The sequence below is a fragment of the Hermetia illucens genome, chromosome 4, assembly GCF_905115235.1.
Source record: "Hermetia illucens chromosome 4, iHerIll2.2.curated.20191125, whole genome shotgun sequence".
NCBI lineage: Eukaryota > Metazoa > Arthropoda > Insecta > Diptera > Stratiomyidae > Hermetia > Hermetia illucens.
Window position 1 is genome coordinate 27,161,937 of NC_051852.1, and position 26,487 is coordinate 27,188,423.

General features: G+C 40.7%; 3 protein-coding genes across 4 annotated transcripts in view; 1 reads left to right on the top strand and 2 right to left on the bottom strand.

The window, feature by feature from the left end:
- Positions 1–5,272, bottom strand: part of LOC119653404 — a 42,998-nt gene extending 37,726 nt beyond the window's left edge. Inside the window, exons 1-5 of the mRNA XM_038057968.1 lie at positions 4,822–5,272; positions 4,641–4,762; positions 1,644–2,107; positions 1,248–1,584; positions 848–1,174 (exon numbers count right to left, since the gene is read on the bottom strand). Of these exons, the coding sequence (XP_037913896.1) occupies positions 848–1,174; positions 1,248–1,584; positions 1,644–2,107; positions 4,641–4,762; positions 4,822–5,175 (1,604 nt within the window). The 5' untranslated portion in view covers positions 5,176–5,272. The remainder of the gene's footprint in view (positions 1–847; positions 1,175–1,247; positions 1,585–1,643; positions 2,108–4,640; positions 4,763–4,821) is intronic.
- Positions 5,273–7,451: 2,179 nt separating this feature from the next.
- Positions 7,452–14,495, bottom strand: LOC119653777 (transcription initiation factor TFIID subunit 8). The gene is made up of 5 exons (XM_038058779.1): positions 14,267–14,495; positions 13,907–14,193; positions 8,249–8,396; positions 7,769–7,897; positions 7,452–7,709 (listed from the first exon to the last, which is right to left on the bottom strand). Exons 1-5 carry the CDS (start codon positions 14,406–14,408, stop codon positions 7,486–7,488), a joined length of 930 nt encoding a protein of 309 aa, XP_037914707.1. The 5' UTR covers positions 14,409–14,495; the 3' UTR covers positions 7,452–7,485.
- Positions 14,496–14,784: 289 nt separating this feature from the next.
- LOC119653779 lies at positions 14,785–22,795 on the top strand. 2 transcript variants are annotated; one of them, XM_038058782.1, is made up of 3 exons: positions 14,785–14,950; positions 21,136–21,698; positions 21,855–22,795. In XM_038058782.1, the coding sequence occupies exons 1-3, from the start codon at positions 14,912–14,914 to the stop codon at positions 22,153–22,155; spliced, it is 903 nt and encodes a 300-aa protein (XP_037914710.1). In that variant the 5' UTR covers positions 14,785–14,911; the 3' UTR covers positions 22,156–22,795. The 2 variants fall into 2 exon arrangements, with proteins under 2 accessions (XP_037914710.1, XP_037914709.1); XM_038058781.1 differs by lacking the exon at positions 14,785–14,950 and adding an exon at positions 15,038–15,156.
- The last annotated feature ends 3,692 nt before the right edge of the window (positions 22,796–26,487 follow it).

A 26,487-nucleotide genomic window follows, 5' to 3' on the forward strand; every position in this document is an offset into this window, starting at 1 on the left:
GCACAGGAGCTCTCGTGACCGGACTATGTTATAAGCGGGCCAAATTCTCCTTGGTTTGGCACAGCTTGTAAGCCTTCGCCATCTCAGGCCCGCGGCTGCTAGGTAGTGCGCACGACTCTTAATAATAATAATAATCGTTGGTGCAACAATCCAAATGGATTAGGGCCTTGAAGTGTGTTAGAGTATTTCATTCAAGACCATAGCGGTACACTACAAGATTACAGTACCCTATAGGACGCAATGTGATCAGCATTGCGCCCGCCTGAGATTATTACTCTGATTTGACTCAGGTACTCATTCACAGCTGAGTCCACTGCGACCAGTGAGATTTGAACCGCGCCTTCCGTACGATAGCATTGTTCCTTAACCACTCAGCTATCCGGACATACGACTTTTAACGATGCCTAAATTGGAAGTCAACTCGAATGATGATTTGGAAAATCCTCAATCACAGTGTTCATTGCAAATTTCATAACTTGACGAGACGAGCAACGTATTATAACTAAACACTGAAGCTGAACATGATGATACCAGCTCAGATCGAAGAAAGCTATAAACCGAAGGGAGACTAACTTTTTTATCTGTTGTACATAAAACTTGAACAAATTTTTTGCAGTTAACTGTAATTTGAGTCATCAGATAATTTTGCCTTGACAGGTTTTAATTTTCTACCTAATTCATCAATAGCAAAGCATTTAAAAACAAACCTTGAAAAATTTGATACAAATATATTTTTATTATCTTCATTTATATTTGGTATTCCTATTATTACTAAATAAAAAGAAATCTACTAAAAAAGAGAGGCAATTTCAAGCATTACGAACCACTATGATATCATAAATACTACCTCGCACGGACTTTCCTCAAATCCTGAAATTCAGTTGTACTGTGCAGTGTTGTATCACTATCTTGCAAATTTGATTTCATATCAGCATAAACCACATCCTCCTTACGCTGTTTAAAATGTTCTCGCATATGAGCACGTAATTCACTATTTAACCGAAAAGCCTCCGGACATTCTTGACATGCATAAGTTTTCTCGCCAACATGACTTCGCATATGCTTTACCAAATCATTACTTTGAGCAAAGGTTCTGTCACAAAACTTGCAACTATATGGCTTTTCACCGGTGTGTGTTCGCATGTGTCGTTTAACATGATCATTTGAATTAAATCTATAATTTGATGGTTTATCAGTTTTCTTTGCAAATGAAAACCTAAAATTTAGCAATTGTTTCAAAAACATACCTCATAGAACAAACCTCACAGGAATAAGGTCTCTCACCAGTGTGAATGCGTTTGTGTTTACTCAGCGAATATGGTTTAGTAAACTTCGCATCACACTGATCACAGCGAAACGGCTTTTCATTTGAATGCGTTGTCATGTGAGATTTCAGGCCACCTTTAGTTGTGAAACGACTAGGACATTCAGGACATGCAAATGGTTTCACGCCACTATGGCGTAGTAAATGCTGTCTCAAGTTGCTGCTATTGTTGAAAGCTTTCCCGCATTCCGGACACAGAAAAGGTGTTTCGCCGTTATGTGTCCTAATGTGATCTTTGAGCGTACATGATTGCTGAAAACCTAATATGGTAAAACGGGAAACAATAACTGAAAGTTCTAGGCAAATAAATATATCTTACCTTTATGGCAAATAGGGCAGACATGGGGCCTAAGGCCGTTGTGACAATTCAAATGTTCATCCAATTGAACTTGAAGTAAAAATGTTCTATCGCATTTATTGCATTGAAAATTTCTAGTTTCGCCATGAGTTTTCCGATGACGCGTTAATACATTGAGCTGGGAAAATGTCTTTGGACACGAATCGCATGAATATCGTTTATTTTCCGAATGGTGGTCGCGTTTCTCCAATTTAGGTGCTGCAAAATCTTGGTTCTTGAATTCTTCTGAATACTCATTGCGTTCTAATTTAACTTCTATGTCACACATATTTGAATCTTCATATGATGTATTAGTAATTTTTGGTTGTTCTTGTGAGTTGTCTTCCGTCTTGACCCCATGAGTTTTCAAATGTCGATAAAAGCTTGATTCTGTCCTCCATTGTCGATTGCATATTTTACAGATATGTCGAGGCTTTTTCAGTAAGCTGTTAAAGAAGAAAATTCAACATATATCATACAATTATTAATAGTTGGCCAAATGCAATTAGATTAGATTTAGATTGTTAAATTAAGGAAGACGAACTTGGTTTGAAGTATCAACGAAATGTAAACCGACGGAGCAAAGCTATCCCTAAGTGAGCTGAACGATTATGTAAACCAAATAACTTGCAAGGAAAAAGCCTATAGAATATCCATCATTCCAGTCACTTTTCTTGGAAGTTTATATCATTAACTTTCATATTATTAACGCCCCTTGAGCTGACATCCTTATCAACTTCCTTATCAACTTCTCTCGATTCCAAGGTTGGCCCAGTGTAAAGGCTTTTAAATGAACAGCTAGCGTGTCGATATATGGCTATTTCTTGTAGCTTCTTTTTCAGACTTTATCCCGTTCGGAAGCGGGATCGGCTCATCTTCATCGGTTTCGTCATTTTGCTCGGTCAAAGGCCTAATTTGCATAGAGTCGCGCTTTCAAATCACTATCTACCGCATCAAACCAACGTTGTTTTGACCAGCTTTTCGGTCTATTCTCATCGACTTTGATGTACAAACCATTCTAGTCAATGTAAATTACATGTCTATACCAGCAAAATTTTTCCACAATTAGTGCAATCTCATATCGATCGCGCATGTCCTCATTTCGGATATAATCATGGGGTGTTATGCCACTGGTCCAACATAACATCTTCCTTTCCATTACCGTGGGGCGCCGTTTATTTTATAATCGGCCAGTACTCAGAACCATAGAGAGCGAGCAACATGGCGATCATGTTTGCAGCCTTTGGGTCATTTATAACGACTTGGAGGATCAGGTTTAGTGTAACTATTAAGTTATCATCAGAGGAGGTGAAAAGATTTTAGCATCGAAGCTTATGTCGTAGCTTCGCGACGATGTTAGTGCCACGAATGTCTTCATATCGGAGACGATCATAGCGGTTTATAGCACTGATCTCACAACCTTGCTTTCGTAACCCCAAAGCGACGTTAGTTGTTTTTGGTGGCTGTTGAACACTCACACAACAACAACACAACTCACTCCAAGAGATATTGTGAAGGCCATCATTTAGAGATTCTTGCCTATTTTTAATTGCTCGGAAATCTCTACGTAGCTTTCACTTCCTTATTGTCATTTGTTTCTTTTTTACTTTCAATCAAACCATACTCTAGTTTGCACCTCTGTCATTGCACTAGCAAATACATAAGGGGAAATATCATTGGTTTTTTCGCTAACAAAAGGGCTTCGCGCTAGGTGGAGTTATTTTTCGCTATTTGCCACGGAACTTTAAATTTCCCAACCAAATTCAAAAAATTATACGGGCTCCCCTCTTGAATTATTCACTTAATTCGATTAGACTTCGCATACTGAAAATAAAAATTTCGTTGGGTCCTCTTGACTACGCCAGGTAAACTTATTTGGAGAACAAGTACACGGAAAATATCCAGCTGAATATACTAGAGGAAACATAGAAGCGGAATAGGCTACGGAATCACCTATCCCTATGTAGGGGGCCAAAAATTATTCGGACTCTGTTGGCTGCTAACAATCGTGCGCGGATTTCATCTTCGTAGCTGTTATCGGTTATGATTTTCGTCCATAGATAGGAAAAATTTTTAATGGTCTCAAAGTTGTAGTCTCCTATCTTTACTGTTCTCGTTTGACCAGTGCGATTCGATGATGTTGGTTCTTTGGTTTTTGGTGTTGAAGTTGCCACCACGTACTTCGTCTTGCCTTCAATAATGTGCAGCCCAAGATCTTGCGCCGCCTGCTCGATCTGGATGAAGATAGACTATACAGTCCGGGTTGTTCTTCCCATAATGTCAACAACGTCAGCGTAGGCCAGTAGTTGGGTGGATTTGAAGAGGATGGTGCCTCTTACGATAACATCTGCATCACAGATCACTTTTTCCATAGCCAGTTTAAAAAGGGTGCACGATAGGGCATCTCCTTGTCTTAAACCGATGTTTATGTCGAATCGTCTCGAGAGTGATCCTGCTGCTTTTATCTGGCCTCGCATATTGGTCAAGGTCAGCCTATTTAGTCTTATCAATTTTGTCGGGATACAGAATTCTCTCATGGTCGATTACAGCTTTGCTCTGGCTATGCTATCAGAAGCGGTCTTGAAAACGATAAAAAATGCAATATCAAAACGTACGAAAAAAAACTACCAGAAGATATACCAGAGAATACCTCCCGTCTTGAAGTGTAGAATAACATAAGTAGAACTCAGAAAAGGGAAATGGAAAAACCAATTCTTCTTACACTTTTCCCTCACTTTTGTAAGGAGGAATCTGAGTGCTAAGGACCTAGCTCATGTTTATGAACTAAATAGCCCCGTGGCGTACGTGCGTATCGATGGACACTTCAGTTGAGCTGCGCTACTACCACCTTTCCAAAATGGAATGTAGTTCCATGCACTTGGTTGAATGATAATAATAATATTCGAAATATGGTACCATGTTTACGTAGGTTCAACCATATTATATATAAATATATATATAAATAGTTTCAAATATTACCTTTCACTTACGAGGGTCTCTTTGATAGTTTCAATGGAACTTTTGTCTCCGGACGCATTCTCGAACGTAACATTTTCACCACCCTTAATACTCGAGCTCGTTGCATCAAAAGTTTCTCCCTGCTGTGCCACAAGTTCTTTACCAATTACTTAAATAATTCTATTTTAAACTAATTTACTACCTCCTGTCCATCATGCATGAACATCGAATTCGCTTCTGGTGGATCGTCCTTGAATGGTTCATTAAACGGTTGGCATTCGCTTATTTCAGAAATCCTTGCTAGTTCGGCACGCATTTCTTTATCAGAATTAATGCACATTTCTTGGAATTCATAAGCCCTTAAGAGTATACTATAGCAGCTTGGACAAATTAAGTCGGGAAGTTGATCATTGGGGTCGATATTGAGAGTAGAGATAGATGAAAACATTGTTGATATTTGAACTGAATTCTCACTGCTTTGATTAAAGATCTTAAAAAATGTTGAATTTTGGAATTTGCATGCTCGACATATGTTGGAGAATGAAGAGTGGCTCATTCTGCCTAATCCACAACTCAATTACTATAAGTTTGTTATGAAGAACGAAAGAATTAAACAGAAATCAAAACGCCTCTGATGAGCAGAAGTAAACAAACTATTTTGACATATTTAGTGGCCGATACATGCCATGTACATGTGTACAAGATGTGCAGACACTTTTTGCCCTCAATGTACCTAGTGTTATGTATGTATAGATATGTTCTACACACAGCTGGTCTGTAAACTTTCTGTAAATCCAAAGGAGAACTAACAGACGGACTCGATGGGTGAAAGGAAAAGGGGTTTTTTCTGATCCCGGGTTTTTCAAGAGCGCAGCGTAGAGATTTCAATGAAATAAAGGGATAATAGCAGGTCTAAATAGTTTTCAACCCGGGACAGGATCTCTGCGGCCCTGCCTTGATTATGCATTTATGTGGAAATGGGAAACCACAGATGGGTCGACTAAAACAAAACTGATTTGTAATCAGTTTCCAAATAGTTATGTGAAACACGCTTGCCAGTCACAAAACGGTTTCAGCCGCGGACTTGCAAAATTCAAATATAGATCTCGTACAAGAGATGAAGAAACACGATATGGATATTGTCACCATAGGGTCAAAGCCCATATTGTACAAGACAATGATCTTGCCAGTCCTCATGTATTCCTCGGAGACTTGGGTTCTTAGCAAGAAGCATTGCGAACTCTTGGCCGCGTCCAAGAGAAGAATCCCCCGAAGAATTTTTGGCCCCCTACATGAAGATAGACGATTCCGTAGCCTACATTACGACGAAATCTATGAGCGATATCATGACCGTCAAGTTGTGGATAAAATCCGGCTCAATAGGCTACGGTGGGCGGGTCACTTAATCCGTATGGATGAGGATGATCCAGCCCGAAAAGTCTATAAGGGCAATATCTATGGTAGAAAAAGAAGACGAGGCAGACCCTGCCTAAGATGGAGCGATGGTGTAGGTCAGGACGCCAGACATCTTTTAGGGATATCGAATTGGTGGGGTGAAGAACTCTCGTGTATTACAAGTTATCTTGGCATGGTCCCAGGCATTTCCGCCACCACGCTAACCTGACCTGTGTCCTTAGCATCACCTGTGTCGGTGTGTGTGGCCCTGTAGTTAATCCCCTCTCGTTTACGTACATAATTGTGAAGGACGTATCCCGCTTTTACAATGTCATCTACTCCTTTTGCATTTCTGCAACGTATAGACCCATTTAATACCACGAACTTTTCTGCTGCCATTCCAAAGGCTAATTGAAATTCCTTTTCACATTTTCTAGGCTTCTTTTTGGATAGGGTCTCATTAAATAGCGTGTTAATGGAAAAGCATTGTTTGTTGACATCAACAGCACAACTGTTATACGAAGTCTTCGATACCAACCAGTGGTTTATTACAAAGAAATGTTTGTTAACTCAATACTAAATAAAGTTTACTTAGCTCAAAGTCATTAAAATTTGCCTTTCCGCAGTCACACATTCTCTAATATTTGGGTCCATCTTCTAAATAGAAGGAGCCACCATATTTACCAAATGTAGGTACAAATCTTTAGACATTCTGTAAAATGATTCAGTTGTTCCGCTGCTATGAATAGCCTACACTTGATATTTCTCTCTATGTAAAGATGACGCCAATATTCTCTTCGTACTCTGCGGTACTGTAAGTAGTCAATCAGTCAATCAAATCTTCTTCATCAGAAATAGTACTTGACATGGTGCAAAAACTACTTTCCGCAACGCCGTTACGCTGCTAACTGCACTAGGTATCTTCACACATATCAACTGATCCAGGTTCAGTTGCTCCCGTCTGCGGACAGGGAACGTAAACTGATTACAAACCAGTTGCACAAGCAACTATTGAGAAATCATTTTGCAATTCAAGTTGCAAAACAGTCGACTCGTGTGTGGAGGGCCTTATACCCCATGCATGTATATTGGAAATAAACCTTACATCGACTTCTTCTTCTTTTGGATATATATGGAGAAATATATATCTATATAATTTTAAAATGAAATATCACGGCAGTACTTAAAGAAACTTAAATGCTCGTAAGTCAAATTCCGCTAAACAATTCCTACACAAAGGGTAAGAATATGCAGATTCTTCCATTTTTAAATCCGCTTGGTGATTGCCAACGTTGATAACCCTTAGATAATAATATCCCAAGGCATACTTCTTCATTCGGATCGAGAAGCTGGCCTCCTGTCCTAATTACCATTACATCAAGTATTTTATTTGAGCAAAGTTGTCCGCCAAATAAAAATAAAATCTTTTACGAAAAAAAATATTATTTATTAATAAATATAAATGTAAACTTTATATATTAAAACTACTTGACGGCTCAGTTTTGGGCTTCTTAGGTAATGTTGCTGCTCTCAAATATGGATTATCTATGTTTGGATTATTCAGTATTGCATTGTTTGTGGATGAATTATTCTTTATGGGTACTATCTCTGGTTCAATTTTTATATTGGGCTCTTCCTTTTCTTGTTTTGGTTCGTCACCGTCTTCTTCGTTGCCACTCTCGTTCTCGTTCTCAGCTGAAATGATTGATTTATGATGAAATTTATGAAATTGTATGATGTGACCAATTTCTTACCCTTGGTTGTCACGTCTTCCGTTCGATTCGCTACTTGGTAGTGATATTCGAGCTCATCAAAATCAAATACTTGATCTGTTGGATTCAATGCAGCCAGATATGAGGGGAAGGAAGGTTTTGCAGCTATCACTGTAAAATAGGTAACGATAAAAGATTATTCAAAGGTATACATACATATTGAGAAAGTAAATCAAATTAGATCAATGTAAACCATGATTTTATAAAGTACATTTTTAAACTAAAATAAAGCTTCTGGCCGCAATGCATTTAAAATTTATTTTACTTGTGATGTTTTGGCCCAAACTAGAGCTTGTTCAGGAAAAACAATACAGTCGGAAGTTTTATTTCAAATGTGGAGACATCAGGGTGTGAAAATTGCACTAAGATTATTCATCTTCAATCACACTTGTACCTTATAGTGTCCTTTTCAGTATTATTAACGACTAAATATTGCGCCATTTTGAAAAAAATCATATTTACATGGAAACATATTATCCTCTGTGTCAAACAGGCTTTCTGTTTCGCTGGTTTTTGCAAGAAATTTTGTTAAAGCTCGCTCAATATCCCTTTTTTGATTTGCTGCTTTCTCTCGGATAGCTTCGTACTCCGTGACAGGTTGTTTATGAGTCTTTAAAAAGAAAGAAAAATTATGAATTGATAATATTTTTTTTTCACGAAATGAGATGTTGGTTAATATGGGAATTATCAAGGAATAAGATTTTTCTCCGATTCCGCCAAAGGTGATACCAAGCATGGCTGGTAACAAGGAAATTCACTAAAATCTAATTCATTGGGAAGCAGAAATAAGACCGAGTAAATGGGTAATACTTAAATAATAATAATAATCGTTGACGCAACATTCCATATTGGATCACGACCTTGGAGTTTGTAGAATTCTTCATTGAAGACCGTAACGGTACACTACAGTAGTACACTGTAAGAGGCAATGTGGTCAGCATTGTACTCGCCCGAGATTATTACCCTGATTTGACTCAGGTACTCATGCACAGCTGAGTCAACTGGTATCCGACGTCAGCCTTGTGCTCTAACCACTCAACTATCCGCACACTTAATACTTAAATACAGTTGAATAGTCGATATAACTTCCTTGCTTATGCAATATTCCTTCAGGCTCTGTTTAAAATATGAGAAAAGCTGTATGGGCAAAGTATTCAGTATCAACTGATGAAGAGCCCCAGCATTCTTATTGCCCAGAGGATGCTGGATCCTAGTGCCAGTACCAAAGATTAAAATCTAATGATCAAGAAGATACGTCTGTTCATCTACATGCTTTCGATAAAGACACTGCAAATCTTCTGAAACCAATATCCGAAGATTTGTCATCAGATGATCTTTTGGAAAGATGTTTAGGAAGAAACATGCAGAATAACAACGAAGCTTTCAACCATTGTGTATGAAGTTTTGTATCAAAGCATATTTTTGTATGCAAAAAACGTTAGAAATTGCTGCATTCACTGCAGCATGTATAGTTAACGAACTAATTTTTCCCAATACTAAAAATTTTAGAATTCATGGACTTTACTTTCAGCGTACGGGCCGCTGTCGCTTTTGCAAAATCCTACAATAAATCTCAGATAGCAAAAGCGGAAAATGCCACAGCGATGTCATCGAAAGAAGCCCAAAAAGAGCGGAAAATGATGCCTATGAAGAGGATTAAGGCATATTATACGCTCCAGGTATAGATGATTAACGTAAGTATAAGTTTACTTATAAAAATCTGTTGTTGAAATTTAAATAATTTTTCCTCAAAACAATGTTTTTCTAGTCAACGTGAGGCCTGACTTGTTTTCTTCCGAATCGATTGCTTTCAAATTTTAACAGGCTACTCTACACACTTATAGTTCGTCGGAACTACCGAGAAATTTTTTAACCTTTAACTTTTAATTTTACAACTCCTTCTTTGTTAGAATAAAAAATTTTTTTTCAAAGTCCGTCATTTTGTTATTTATTCATGAAATTTAACTTTAGTAGTTCCGACCAGAATGACAGATGATTAATTTTTATTTTCCTACAAAAAACTCCCTTCAAAAAAGACGTGAAAATCAGCTTAAGTTACCTAGCCCTCCTCAATCATACTAAAAACCTTTTTATGAAAAACATTATAAAGTATATTCAATTATATCGTTCGTATCGTATCCTTCAAATTTTGAAAATGTACCGTTGTTTGTCCTGATATTTAGAAATCCTTTGAGAATTGATATGATGTCTCAGGTAGGACGAAAATTGCTGCGATTAAGGAAGCTTAAACAATGGAGCTGAAAGAGGACTCCCTACATACATTAGACTGTGTTGTTATAGTCCATTAAGTTGTATAGGAGACCGTGCAAATACAAGAATAATATTGTTACGTTCTTGCTTTGCGTACTTGTATCACTGGATTGCGTAGCACTAAGCAAAATCCCGTTCTATAACTTTAATATAAGCGTCAATTTTACACTAAATTATACAACCAAACTGCATAATTATATATTTATACTTACAAGAGACGGGATGTGTTCTAACTCTGAAACTAGACTGACTACGTGGGAATGAATGCAAGGACTTTGGTAGAAAACTACTTTGTGCCTTTGATAAGGTCTTCTTACTGGAATTAGAGTCATCTGTAAACAATCATCCTAACTAAATATTCGCCCTACTGTTACACAAATTTGATGTCCTGGCTAATGGTCATTGCTACGATTTACATTGACATCACACATAGTTTCCCAAAGTGATTTTCGTCACACTACACACCGCCTAAACTTGTTCGTCTCGAACAAGAATCTTCGCTATCTGTCTGGTGTTCCGAATCGTGCCCATTTCTCCAGGTACTCCAATTTCATTTTCTTCCGGCTTTGTCCACTTTGTCTAATTTAGTTAACATCATAACTGAATTCTTCTACTTATCAGTTCGCTTTCTTCACAGTAATTATCGCAAAAGTCTTGCCTTTCCCGGGTCCACTTATCTATACCTTCTGATTCCTTCCACTTCCTGCGACGCTTCTTATAATTCCGTGTTACGTACCTTCTTCTCGCTTCTAAATTACAATTTACAATTTGGCGAATCATTGCCTTCAAGTCACTAAGCGAGTTATACTCTATTGTTAGATTCCTTGCCATCCAGCATAATCCTGTTGCTACTTCTATCCTTAAAGGTCTTAAGTTCTATCACTAGCATCTGCAATGGAATATTACATCACAGAACTACAATGGGGGGAAGACTTTAGAGTTTAAGTTTGCTTCATCGCAATATACGCTTTCGATAGTGACTACGATCTGCACTGAATAATATGAACAATTAATGACTCCTTGGTGAACCCATGCAAATCACAAAACTGCAAAATGATAGTTTTTATATTTTTCATTCGAAAATCCGCCTTAGAGATTTTTTCTTTAAATAATTGCTTTCCCGAAGCTTTCTAAGGAATGTTGTTGGAATTATTTTTTTTCGTCCTAATTGAAATCTGATTTTGAACTTAAACGTTCAATAAATATGAAGCCGTCCAGCGGTGCGGTCTGATTATGCTCCAGGTTAAAGTTGCATAATTCGGCAAGTCCTCACACGACCTCCTCGCGGTAGCCGCTGGAAACCGTCTTCGGACGGGCCAAGAGTGCATAGGGTCGGGCCGGGAGTAGGCTCATCCAACTGATGAGGATCTGTTTGTCTGCTGGTCTTTAGTATGCGAACTATGAAAGCCTTGGGCACCTTCAGTTTCAAATAAGACCCTTACTCTGGTGGCCTGGCTCGTGGGACCAAGACATGGACTCAACTTTAAAAAAAAAAAAAAAAAAAAACGACGACCGAAACCGAAGGAGAGGTGGTGATGCCAGGCGCATCATCGGAGGACGAGCTGCTGGCATCCAGTCAAAAGACAGTAGCCGTCGGGAGCAGCACACACGGTGCCAGCCGTAGCACCGCTGAGCTGAAACCAACCATAGGGACCTCTCGGAGCGAGGTGGCAGGCGAACTAGTGGTTTCCAGCCTGGAATTCATTGCCATCAATCTAGCTGTAACGAGCAACAGACTTAGTACTCCTAACCTGAAACCCTCGACGTCGGGGGATTCCTGAAAAGTAAAGACTGACGTAGGTCACTGGAAAGGTCCACTGGTGTCCTGCTCAAGAGCCAGTACCAGAAGGTCATCCATATTTCTCAGCAGGATTGCTATGATAAAAATAAGGGGCCGATACTGTCGACGAGCGGGCATGAAAGGCGATTGTTGAGAAATACAACAGCAGACGAGCAAAAGGTGAAGCCCACCGCTCACAAAGCATTCGATCTCAAGACGAATTCGAACAAGATCACAATCGGAGCAGAGTAGGCAAGAGCTCGGATGCTAAACAATATCCGGAGAAAAGCAAGTAGGAACAAGAGCCACTAACTGCGAAACCCTTCAGCGACATGGCCAGGCGCCACTTACGTGTGGCACTGGCGGATGGTAATTTCGTTAGCGGCAAACTAGCCAGTCTGTCGGAGATGGTCATTGAGCATCTCTTGGATGCCAAAGGCAAACACATGTGATCCATCCCCTGCTTTGATTCCTCTCAGGTGGTCCGTGCGTTCCACTTTATAGCTTGCGAGGACCAGGGAATTTCTCAGTTCGTGCGCCGCTACGATCAGCAGCAGCTGGGGGGACGTAAAGTTCAAAGTCATCCTCTACGACGAGATTCCCAGGAGTCCGGTCGCTCGCATCTGGTTGCCGAAGGTCCGCATGGATAAGGACAAGTTGGTCCAATCCCTGCGCTTTCAAAACTGCAGGATTATCATAGACGACTGGATTGTTATCAAGGAGAAGGAACCCCAAACAAACAGCCAAACTTTCCTGCTCCGTAGCAAGCTTTGAACAAAAAGTACAATAGACCGAAGGTTAATATGATTCAAAGAACCGCGTGTGCAGGTGCTACTGGGGTTCTGCAGTCCTGCCCGGCAGATGCTCTCAAGGTACTTCTGCATCTTCTTTTTCTAGACCTCCATATTAAATACGTTGCAGCGTGCAGTGCCATCAAACTACGTGAGTCCGGATGCTGAGCAACGAAGCCCTACGGCCACAGTAACATCTTAGACGAAGTACCTCGGGAAATCTGGGCATTCCCCACGGACTATGTCACAAACAAGCTGAACTTTACGAGAACTGGATTTTCCAACCAGGGCAGAGTGGAAGACCGGCGGCGTCTTGCAAGGTTATGATACAGTATTCGTCACTGATCGATCAAAGGTGGTCTGTGTGGTCGGTGCAGGGGTGTTCTCGAATGCACACAGTGTATGGAAGTCTGTCGATAGCTGGAAGATGATCTGAACCCCAAGCGTAACATAGCCATTCTGACCGACAGCCAAGTGACCATTAACACTTTGTACTCAGCTCCGATATCCTCCAGGCTGGTGGATCAGTGCAGAAACGCGCTGAACAGTCTGGGCGGCACGCTCAAAATCACCCTCCTCTGGGTTCCCGGGCGTAGGAACATAGAGGAAAATGAACTGGCTGCGAATTGGCCAAGCGAGGCCCTACTCTTAGCAGTCCTTCGGCGGGTAAAGTTGGTGTCCCGCTGGCGACTGTCAAGGGCGGAATCTACTCATACTACTTAGCAGTCGCGGGCCTTAGATGGATGGAGGAGGATTTAGGATTTGATCCGCTTATAACATAGCCCGATCACGAGAGCTCCTGTCCCACACCCGTGTAAATGCATTCAAAATTACGGCGGACTGCACGAGGCACTGGCTCATAGGGGACCATGCCACCAGACTCGGCATACCCTAAAATTCACATCACCATAGCTGCGGAAAAAGGGGGAAATCTTCAGGCACTTCCTCTACAATTACCCAGCTCTAGGTAGAGTCAGGCTACGGACACTGTGTAAACCATTCTTTGGGGACCTCAGAAAGATTCCTGGCTGCAGTGCGAGAGAGCTGCCTGCCTTCGCGAATGCTACGGACTGGCGCTAAAATTCTGAGCCGACAGGACTCATGCGAGTAGAAGTGGTTGATGTGTTATGCTTGCAACCATAGGAAATCCCAGAGCGATCTTGTATGCAAAGATTGTGAAAGGTTTCGAATTAAACTTTTAAATTGTTTTACTTCCTTAAAATCGTCAAAAGGGAAGAATCTAAACACTTATCTGTATATTCAGAACGAGAAACTTACCGGAGTTCGTATGTAAGCATGAGGGTCGGGCAATGCAGGAAGATAATTCGGAATATGCGGTGGATGTGCATTCTTCGTTCCGGCCTGTAACAGATTCAATTGTTTCTGCTGTGATGCCTGCTGTGGTGTAGGAATTATATGCCTACTGTCACGCTTTCCAAAAGAATCTATTCCTTGTAGAGAAATCCCCATGTTGATTAAAGCAACAACTACATCCCCAATCACTGGCGTAGTGCGTCCTGAAAGTTCACAGTAATTACGTGACGATTGTCCAATCTCTACGAGCACTAAAAAAGGATATTAATTAAGAATAGTAACAACTGATTCATTTGAGTAGGTCCTGCGAATAAAAACACTTACAACTTTGCAACATTTCAGTTAAGGTTTCGACACAGGCTTTCTCGGCTGATTCGAAACCTTTCTCCATTAATATGCTGGAGATAGCCATGTGAAGGATCTTTCGGCGTGGATTCCCGGTTGTTTGCGTCTCCTGTTTTTCCATTTCTCAAGCAATTTGTTTATAAGTCAGCCGTAAACAACTTGTTTCTATTGACAGTGAATGATTTATTTTCGTACACACTTTAAAAGTGGCTGTCAAATTATGGCATTGCCATATTCAACTGTCAATTCTAAATATAGAAAAATGTCGACTTATTGATCTTTTGTTCATTAGCAAAGAAAAAAGCTTTTCATAGAGTTTAAAAGAATTGAAAATTATAATTATCTGAAAAATTACAGCCGAATCCAGTTAATAGTGATTCAACTAGAAAGATACTACGCAGGTGACAAACCGTAAACCGGTCGCAACGTGGTGAATTTCAAATTGTGGAGTTTGATTTCTCACCATTCGAAGGAACTCTTCATAAGCACCCTGCGAATAATTATTGACTGCATTGAGAAAAGTTGTTTCGCGAGATTGGTCTGAAAGTTTTGTTAGCCGTGTAGTGAACATTGAGTGGAAAATCGTGTTATTTGGCGTTGAACGTACAAAATACCGACTCGAAAATGCTTCCAGACGGGCCTAATACGTCGGAAACCCAAATGGTAATGAAAGTATTTTGTTTTTGCCGTAAATCCGGCGCAAATAGTTTTTTGTTTAGTGCATTTGAGGTTAGACGGTTTTGTGAGCGCCAAAACAGGATTTCGTGCAATCCATTCGCATTTCTCAAGTCAAAGTGACCTTCGAGTGCATTATTTAGATCATGAAATTAATGTGTAGCGGTTATCCGGCAATTAGTTGCATTTTATATGTAGGTCAATGAAAATGTAGCGTAGCCAGACGAAAACCACGAAAACGAAAATTCTCTCAACCAATTGACATTTGTGTGTGGCTTGAGTGCACGACTTGATACGTGCCGAGGCTTTAGGGGAGAAACTACTGCTCGCGGAAATGGCGGCAAACGAATTTGTTTGTTTACTGTTTACTAACATGTGGCGCCCAATAAGTGTCTTCTTCCTTTCGAGTTTATTTGGCATTTGATGCATTTGGCCCGAGACGCGGAGTTGGCGGCCTATTTTTTTCGTTCGTCGGACCGTGAGCGTCTACAGGATTTGCCGGGAAAAGGACGAGGCATTTATGCGGATTAGGATGAATTTTCCGATTTGATTGATAGATTTTGTTGAACGGCTCTTTCTTAGATTTCCCTTGAGATGCATACAAAATGTTATGAGGTAAAAGTACAGAAGGGGGAAAAGCGGGTTAGGAAGTGAGGTGATACCCCCCGGACCGCGAAAACTCCCAATATAGACTTATAAAATTTTAAGGAGATCTTGATCTCCCTTGGATCCTGCTCCAAAAAGGAAAAGGCCCAGTTACACTACTTCAGAATTAGAGTAAGTTATGGCTTTCCTACTTTGGGTCGGTTCATGCAATTATCCGGCCGGGTTCGGGTAAGTAGAACTTCTGCAATTAAAAGTGAATGTTGTTTTGATGAATTTCCCGCCAACAAACTACGGCAACCACAGCGACCAAATCGAGTCGATTGTATCCTGTTCAAATGGGAAGCATACAAAAATCGAATCAGTCGACACTGTTGTTGATGAGAGGGATGCAGGGTACAACAACAATATTCAAGACGAGTTGGCGGGTTCATATTTGTCTTAAGAACCAGTTCATTTGCCTACCACTTTTCTTTGCTGTCCCATAGCGTTTCGCAGCAATCGCTACCTGGGATTTGCTCCTCGGGATAATCTTCTGCAAAATTCTTTACCTGCAAGAACCGGTTTTCCGCATGCATACTGTTATTTTTACTACTTGCAATCCTTGTTGGTAAGTGTCGAATTTTAGGGAAATTTATATGGAGATTGGTATTGTATATGGTGGATGTAGGTATTAGATTCCTCTAGTTTAGTCTAGTTCCCTGGTAGAGATGGGGGGAAAATGATATTCTAAGAACATACCAGTTGGGCAGAAAAGGCAATTTTTAATAAAATTTAATTTAATTATTCTATATAGTTGCTTTCCAGGGCGATACCACGATTATAGGGGTAATGCGCGCATGCGCCACGTAAATTGTTCGCTCCGCCACAGCATTCCACCCCAGCTCAAAACCCGGGGCACGTCAGTTACGGTTTTCGCGTGGTTGACGGGTGGTGACGGCTTCAATTTTAGCATTGCGTCCTTGAGCAGACGCAATAGACCGGTAGCGTCAAGTCCCGATCTGATGTCAAGAACAGGGTCGCTGGGGAGTCTCAGATTCTCCCCGTATATCAGCTCCATGAGACTTACAGCAAACTCTTCGCGATTGGCTGTTCTGAGGCCAAGAAGAACGAGTGGCAGGACCTGCGACCAAGAGAGGTTCTGTTGGGCCACTATAGTGGCCTTCAGCGTCCTGTGTCACCTTTTAAGCAAAACATTGGACGGTAGCGTAGCGATGCACTGTCTGAATCAAGAATTAAAGTCCTTGTTCATGGGCGACCAGAAATACTGCGCGGTGACTAACCGATGCGTCTTCCCAATGCCTGGGTGCGCCAGGTGGTGAACGACGTGACATATTTTCTTTCAGAAATCGGCCAGAATATATGGACTTGGTCCCTTGCTTGAAGTCTTGCAGTATATACTGGATGTTGAGCCAAAGATAGGAAACTCCCTGTATATTCGGTGTTGGTAATGAAGAACTGCGTCGCATTTCTCGCCTCTGCGATTGTCGGAAAATCAACGGTGGCGGGATCTTGTCCTCTACAACATGTGAACTGGCTGATAAAACGTGCCGAAGTTGGCAAGTGCACGCTTTGTCGGGATTTTTTTTTTTTTTTCAAAGTAGTGAGTGGCTTATGATATGTGAATAATGTGAACGGCCTGCCATCAAGGGTCTACCACAAATATTCAATTAAGAGGTACGCAACAAGTAACTCACGATCATAGATGTTGTACTTCCGTTGAGGGGGATTGAACTGTTTGGAGAAGAAGCTCAACGGCTGCCGGATTTGATTCACTTTTTGGTGAAGTACAGTACCTACGGCAATGTCTGAGGCATTAACGAATACCGCTAGGGGTGCATCTTGCTGAGGGACTGCCAAAAGTGTAGCATCTGGAAACCGCACATTCAAACGGCAGGCTTTGATTTTCGGCCCAAACAAGAAGGCGTTAAGGATCGATTGATGGTGAACGGCCTTGAGAAACATTGATAGAAGTTTAACATGCCTCAGAACCTGCTCAGATCCTTAACAGTTTTCGGAAGCAGGAAGCTCGAAATCGCTTGCACCTTGACTGGGTCCTTCAAGACCCATCAGTGGGCCGAGAAATCTCATGTGCGATTGTAGAAATTTGCATTTTGCAAAAATGGGACATCTTTAAAAACAATGGAAAGAGTGCTGAGTGAACAGGATGAGATGACCTAAGAGAAGTTGTGGAGTCAATGGGGGACCTATTATGGATATCCACTAGCAAAACATAGTGGTACAGGAAATCGGCACATAAGGTGGGTATACTGATGTCCGCGATTTTGAAGCACCAAGAAAACGTTCGTCGAAGTGCTAATCTCAACTCTACTTTCCTGTAATGATACGTGCGGATCGACGAAGAATTAACTGAATCGAGTTTGTCCGTGATGACAGCTAACGTATCCAGATACCCCGAATCCGCATACGTCAGAATAGCCTGTGTGCTCTCCGGAAGCCTCTGCAGCGACAAAGATCGTAGACGGTCACCCAGCGTTAACTCTGTCAGTAAGCGGTTAAATTTAGCTGTCTCACTTACTGACAGGCGTCTTACGAGATGGTCTTTTAACCGCCTATAAGAGCAGTCCCCGGGGACGTTGAAGACAAGCCCAACTGCCCCTCGTACAACCCGACCAACACGTAATTTAAACAAACGGCATCCTCTGTAACTCCGGTCAAAGTGAATCGGGCCTGGAGTTGGAGGAACCATGCTGCGGCCTCCTACGGCAACGGTAGTTACTGCAGGACATCGTTTAACGGAAGCAATATGTCCAACACGTTCCTTTGATATCTTTAGAACCTCAGCTATCTCGATTTACTTTGTGGTCATCCAAAATTATTTTGTGTACCTTTTTTTTTAATCTTTTCGTCGGTAACATTCCCCTTGGGGTCCCATTGCGTGCATCGTCCTCAGTACTCATTTCGCCTCGTTTAAACCTAGTAAACCACTTCCCAACAGTTGATTTTCCTGATGCAAACTCTGAATAATATTTATCAAGCCAAGCCTTGGCTTCCAACAGTATTTTTTTTTTCGCCAAAAAACAATGCTTTTATTCACGAAAATAGATCAAGAAATAATTATGAGATTTATACATGCATCATACTTAATTTGAATAAGAGTGTTGTTTTGTTTCATATCTGCATGTTAAACGATTATTAAGACACCAAAAATAAGGTAACGGTCTTTGTCCCGTTTCTTGCCTCGATCATAGATCTAATTTGTTGGGAAGGCAAAAAATTCTCAAATTTCAATCCAGGGCATCAAGCCATCTTTACTTCAAGTTCGAGACTTAGACAAATTTTAGCATCGGATCCTCTCGCAGTTTTTCTAGGGTCAGTGCAATCCCGTGTCGATCGCGGAAGTTCTTATTTCAAATATGATGAATGAATTACTCCGAAGCGCTGTTAATTGTCTTTTATAGTCGGCCAGTGTTAAGAACCAAAAATTAAGAAAATATTCTAAATTCCTACTAGAATGCTAATTTCAACCGGCGCGATTGTATTGGAATGACTTGAACTTTCAGAGCTGCGAATAAAGTAATGAACCTGTCGAGGAGCAATCCTTGTGATACGGTCATTCACGCGACATTTGAGATCGATTTGTTTCGGCTTGTGTGCTATTGACATAGAACGCGCGAATATTGAGATGCGTCCAGCGACTGTTTGGTGGACCATGAAGTCTACTTGATGAAGAAACTTCCAAAGTAATATAAAAAAGCATAAATCTTATCCGGCGAAAGATTAGTTGGATGCCATGTTTGAACATTTATCAGTGATCGATTTCGCCATGGTTGTCACTTCAGCGAAATGTGCTTGAGCTCTCTCCGAGTCTTCCCGTGAAGCATACATTCCTCTTTTATTGTTCTGCGTCACTTGTTTTTAAGCTGGTTTTTAGATGATGGATTCCACTGCATGACATAGCATGGAATTGTTCCCTTTCTTAAAGAGTGATTTTTCCTGTGCCATTTTCGCCTTCTAATCAGAACGTCGATTGGTATTTGGCCCGTGTGCCGACGCAGTTATTCGTTTGGAATTGTGGCGAACCAGAGTACCCCGATGACACGGTAGAAGCAAATGTTGACGAAAACTTGAAACGTTCGAGTAACAGTGGCGGTCACTTTCATTTTGGTGCTTCTATTGTATATAACAACACAAAGAGAACATCAACGCGAAACAACCTAAACTTTCTATTGGAGTTGAGGAGTCTCAATTTTCAAATTATAAACAAAACAGTGAAGGAGGATCGAACGCTTTTAAAGCATCAGGTGATGTTGAGTTTGGTGCCACCATCGCCAGGAATGACGATATTAAGATAGACAAATTGATCGACATGCTCGCTGTTCTGCCTGTTAATGCAGAAAGGAAGACTGACAAACAAGACTGAAAACTTTGGTATTGTTGGTGTAAAAATCTTAGTAGTGAGTAACTGCAGCGCAATGCTGACTACGTTGCCTACATAGTGTAGCGTTACGATTTTAAATAAACTGCTCTAACACTATTCAAGGTCCAAATCCTATTGGATTTTCGCGCCAACGATTATTTATTGTTATTATTAAAAGCTTGTGGCGCGACAGGATTCGCAGCATTCAAAATTTATTTCGAATGTTGCGAATGCGAACAAATAGATGGCGCGGCACTTTCCACTTTGTAGAGCTCGCCACGGGAGTGGAGGACTAGCGAGGAAAGTGTGCCATGAGTTGGGGGCAGAGAGAACCACATGGAGACGGATCGTTCTCTTCTGCCTCTAACCTTTGGATAGTCGGTTGTCTAGCGATGCAGTTTTTGATAATTTAAACTCTTTCGTTCCAATTAGTGGATTTTTCATTCGTAATTAATTTTCGATTGTTTAAATAAAAGTTTCAATTCATAACGACGTCATTTGAAATTTGTGATTACTCCGTGCTCTGGTCTCAACGTGTTTTTCCTTTTAAATAAATTGGAATTACATTCGGAAATCGTTAAGCAGTCTAGTGCAAATAGCACAAGCTGTATTGCGAAAAAACTTGCAGGTTGTATAAAAAATCATCAATGATGCGATTAACGGTCTTGACGTTAGATTTCATATTCATGATCATCAGCAGTTTAACTAGTAGAAAGAACTTTATTACGGCTTTAAAAACAATCGTCCCTTACCATCACATACTCAGGATACAAATTGGACTCTCCTTATAAAAATCGAATTATATGTGAATGAGTGAAATTGGGGCCTTACGATCCCTACCACCATACTGTTTGATAAAGATCTCCACTCATTCACTTTTGGGGAAGGAAATGACGGCTTTGAAGATCCAAAAACGGTAACTAGCTTGAGTAGAACAATGAGAGAGATCTTTGGGTATTCTTCAAAGCGGCTGAAAGAGCTCTGGAGCGCATGAAAATAATTGAAAATGTAATTGCGGAACTGCACATTGTAATGACTTCACATATAGGATAGATAGAGTTTTGATTTCTTGCCTTCAACAATGAAATTTTCATGTTTACCATATAAACAAATTAATTGTATAAATTCCGATTAGAAAAGTAAATTTCCATATTCAGAAGACTAATTCAATTCTTATTTCCATTTCCAGTCACTGCCAGCACTGCCGTTAACACAAAATCGTTTACTATCAGCTCCACCATTAACCGTATCCGCGTTAGCAAATAATCTCACAAATTCAAATGAAATACTCATCGAGAAAATAATACCGGGCATCCACTTCTCAAAATCGAATAATTTCTGGACACCAGATCGTCTTCAATCGCACGGATTTACACATATAATCAACATCGACAGACATATTACACAGAGATTAGAGGCAGCCAGAAAAGACTATGCAGCTCCATCGGATATATCGTCATCTACAGTGAACGATAGATTAACAGATTCATCGATCATCTCAACCAATAAACAATCATTTTTATATGAAACACAGAAGACTAGTAAAAATGCACCAGTTAATACGTTAGAATTGAATTTCGGCGAGGAGTCGTTTTTGACAACAGTTCTTCCCAATTGCTATAAAGCTGTGAAATTTATTGACAAAGCACTACAGAACGGTGGTGCTATTTTGGTTATTGATCAATTTAATGATCAGAAATGTTTGACAATTGTGATTGGATATTTAATGTACAAAAATAATATCAATTTTAAGTGAGTACAAATTTATTTTCTAACGTAGTTACGTAGAGTTTAGTTTTGCCTTTATACAAATATCACATTTTTTAAGGATTAGAAACAAACTAAATGCGAACAATACTTCCTGAACGAAGTAGTAAATTCCTATTCTTCTCCTATATTCATTTTCAGTGATGCTTTTCAACGTGTTAAGAGCATTTTCAAGAAGGCTGAACTCGAACCATTTTTTATTAGTCAACTTTACGAATATGAGCCAATTTTACAAGTTGAACGTGCTCAATCGCGCGGTCACAGTTGCTCACGTGAACTTCGAAGTGCGCAACTGAAGCGCAAGAAAATACATGACGATACTTTTTCCCCGCAAAACGACTTCAATTATAATCTTCAACCGTTTTTGATTGCAACAAGCAACACCCAACATTCTCATTACCAATCATACAGTGATAATAGCAGCGACGTTGCGATGGAATAATAGTTGATAATTCACTGATGCGTATCCTATAATTTAAAAATCGAAAATATTAGTGATGATACTGGGATGTCATGAGAAAGCTAAATATTCGTTAAGGGAGTTGTACTTTATGATAGTTTCATTCAGCAAACTTTTTCCAATTTGCATAACATTAGTTTTATAGTGTAATTAATTTAAGCGGTGATTTATGTACCTTTTTTAATTATAGTTTTAGTATTTAGTCAAAATATTTCGTATGAGCCAACAGTAACAGAACAAGAAACATTTTTATATGGTGATTCGATTCATGTACTGACAATGTTTTGGATTTTAGTAGATTTCGTATGTCATGGTGCTTATTTAAATTTAGTAAGGATGAACGTACATTTTCTTTATCAAAGCCAGTGTTTCTGGATTGTCTTTCATAAATGCTTTTTCTATGTCTACCTGGAACCAAGCGTTGAAAACAGTTTTTTGTCGATATTCTGGCATTTGCACATGATGTTTTTAAAGAAACTGAACTTATCCAAAAAAAAAGCGAAATCATGGTAGTGTCTACTGCATTTCACTATAGACGAATTCATGTTTCGAATGTACTAGATATTTTTATATGGACTCAAACAGTGACGATATACAATAAATAATTGAACAAACTTGGAAAATGTGTTAAATATTGGGCGAAATTATGAGAAGTTTGGATGTGAATTTTTGTCTCTCCTCCTCTAAACCTCCCTTTTTGAACAATACAACAAAAGTGGTTCTCGCATATTTTAGGGAAAACAATTCTTTGGTCTTTCATTTTTTTAATTATTTGTAACACAGTGATTTTTAATGTGTTCGGTGAACTCATCATCATCAACAACAACCGGTCTCCAGACTAGACTTGCTTTATTAATATCCATACTTCCCGGTTCTACGCCAAGGCCCACGAATTCAGGTAGGTGCCTAGCATCCAGGCCTAAGCAAATGATTTATCTGAGCCAGGGTCTGTCTGGTCTTCTTTTCATCAAATTGTGAACTAAAAGGGATTTCCCAAGAAATTTTTGGCGTGACAGGCCAAATCGGCCCACTGGGTAGCGTCCTTCGGGTGTGTCTTTGAATACCCTGTTAGGTATTCGCTTATCATCCATCCGTTCTGCGTAACCGGCCCACAAGCTTGTACAACTCATGGTTGTATGTAATTCGTCAGCCAGCTCCAGCTTTTACCGGTCCAAGTATTCGAACTTTACGTTCGAATGTGTAGATGGACATTTCTAACGTCTGCGTTAAGTCCACCCTTCACAACCGTACAGTAGCACAGGTCGTATTGTGATCTTGTAAACTTGAACAACTTCTGCCCAAATAAGGTACTTCTTCTGAATACAACTTCCCCCACCTAAAATATATCTTTATCGTTTATTGATTAATAATAATAATAATCGTTGGCGCAATAATCCATATTGGATCAGGGCCCTATAGTGTGTTAAACAACTTCATTCAAGACCATAACAATACACTACAGTACGCAGTAGGGGTCAATGTGGTCAGCATTGCGGTCACCCGAGATGATTACCCTGGTTTGACCCCCCGACTGGTATCAGACATCCACGTCACGATAACAAATCCCTCTTAAAGAACTATTGTGCCACTTTTGCTGGTTATAGTGTAGCTATTAATCATAGTATCTCAAGTAAGCCTATAACCGTCAGGAACTTTAGTATATTCCCTACTTTCAGATCTTTCAACTTTGCATCTGGTATTAAGTGTTCTCCCAGATGCCTGCAAGTGCCGGACACTGTCTCAGGACGTGTACAGAAGTTTCATCACACTCCGCACAAAACCTGCAGGCAGCAGGTTCCCTAGGTGATAGTTTAACGGACAGTGACTAGTGAGAATTCCCATTATGATTCGGAGGTTTTTTTTGGTGAGGTATAAGCAATCCATTGTGCGCATGGGTTTGTATCCCCCAAGAAGCACCCTGGACTGCTCCATTCCTGGTAGGCCCACCCAGTATAGTTCTCTCAACCGTTTCTCTTCATTTTTTAATGCCATAGCCATGAAACCATTTCCGATTCCACAGAAGAGTTCTGGCCCGTGTAAAGGCGTCCCTGCTCCCTTCTTAGCTAGTTCGTCTGCTGCCTCATTGCTTTCCCACCCAGCATGGTCTGGAGCCCAAAGTATCCAGACTTTGTTGGACGAGCCGAGTGTATTCAGTTTCTCAAGGAATTCCCATACCAGTTTAGAGTTTACCTGGTTGCTGCTTGACTATCGATGAGAATAGCATATTAAAGGTGGCACATCTGTCTATGGCGTATATTCTCGCCTGGAATATGCTAGTGTACCTGCCCATTGGTTCGAAGTACATTTTCCTTGGACCAATGACACGGGCACCCGCTCCCTCTGCTGTGAGGAATCCGTCAGTATACCAAGTAATCAGTTGCTGGTTTAAGCCGTATGTCGCAACCACGCTCTCCCAGTTTGCCTTGTTACTCCAACATGTTTCAAACTTCTTATCAAAATGAAACCTCGTTGTCATCTTATCCCTTGGAATCAGTAATTCGGGATAACGCCTAGAAAGAATATCAATTTTCCTTCGATTTAGGCAGCTCCCAGCCTCACTGATACTACCGGTCATCCTGATGGTGAAGGGTTAATCCCAGAAGGGCCTCCAGGGATGCCGTTGGGCATGTCCTCATTACCCCATTGATACATACGCAAACCAGTCTTTGGAGTTTGGGCAATTCCGTGGCTTGTGTGCTGAGTTCGGTTCTTTCTGCCCAGAGTACCGCAACATAGGTAATCATTGATCTTGCTATTGCGGTATATATCCAAAGTTGTATCTTCGGACTGCAACCCCATTTTTTTCCTGCTATGGACCTACAAGAACCCTCGTGGCTTTCCGACATGCGTCTTCCAGAGTAATTTTTGGTCTAGCGTAATTCCCAAACACTTGACCTCTGTTTCTCGTTTCACCTCCATGTTATGTAACCATATGGCTCTCAGGCGATCAAGCTTACGTCTTCCAGTAAATGGTACTATGGTGATTTTGGCTGGATTGATCCGCAGTCTCACCTTCCTGCACCAGGCACTGTAACCCTTAGTCCAGTTTGGATTCTATTACATAAGCTTTTTTCATATTTGCCCCTATAGATTAAAACAATGGCGTCCGCATAACCCTGAAACTGTTTTCCAGTATTTGTTAACGCGTCCAGGAGTTCGTCCACTACCATAACCCACATAAGCGGCGATAGTACCTCGCCCTGTGGACAATCTTAAATAAAATTCTCCATTAGCGAATAGTTTTATTATTTCAGATACAGAGCAGTTTCAGTTGACCGTCCTGCCCTGCCCGGTAAGTGTGTTGACACTGATTGGGGATTACGCTTTAGAACGTTAGTTCAAATAAATTTGTCTATGACCTTCTCCACCGTTTTGAGTACGAACGATGTTAGGCAAATTGGTCTGAAAGATTTAGGGTGAAAAGGATCCGTTTTGCCCGCTTTCGGAATAAAGACCCTTGGTATATAACCCAGTGCTATGCTCCCCCTTACCATCCTCAGAAGAGACTAAGATGATTCCTAGGCCTCTCTGAATTAGTGCTGGGAAAATGCCTTCTATTCCGGGTGATTTCAGTGATTTAAACGTTCCCACTGCCCACCTTAGCCTAAGTTCTCATCATACTTCTTTTCCTAGTTCGCAGTTCTCCTTTCTTCCCCTTTTATTCGTTGTTGGGGTGTCACGCAGAATATTGTCGTCACCCGCCGTAGGGTAGGACCCCGGGAAATGAGTTGTGAGAAGCAGATGTACCCTGTCGTCCTCATTCTCAGGAAATGTCACATCTTCCTTCTTCAAACAGACAGGATATTGCCCCGTCTTGGCTAAAGCCTTGTAAAACCTGTTTGCTTCTATGATCTGTTCGATTCCTTCACAGACTTCCCTGAAGCTGTTCCGTTTTGCTTCCCTGATCGCGTTGCTGTACGCAGTCAGTACATTTTTGTACCTCTGCCAGTCCCCGGTTTGTTTTGCCCGGTTGAAGAGTTTTCGCACCTCTGTTCTTATTCTGGCCAGGTTGCTGTTCCAACATGGTACATCTCTTGATTACTTAACTGTCTTAGCCGGACAGTTGGCCTCATAAGCGTCAATGACGATTGTGTTGAAGTTTTCCCCCACTGTTTCTAGTTCCAGTTCGCTCCTGATATCACCGTGAAGATGGGCCATGTTGTTGCTCAAGTGCGTTGCATAGGATTCCCAATCCGTTCCCCTGGGATTCCTTGTTATTCACACCATAGTTGATCGAGAATCAGTTTTATAAGCCTTTGCATATCTATGTGCATTTCTTTTGGTTTTTTCATACCAGTTATGAAGTACCATCAA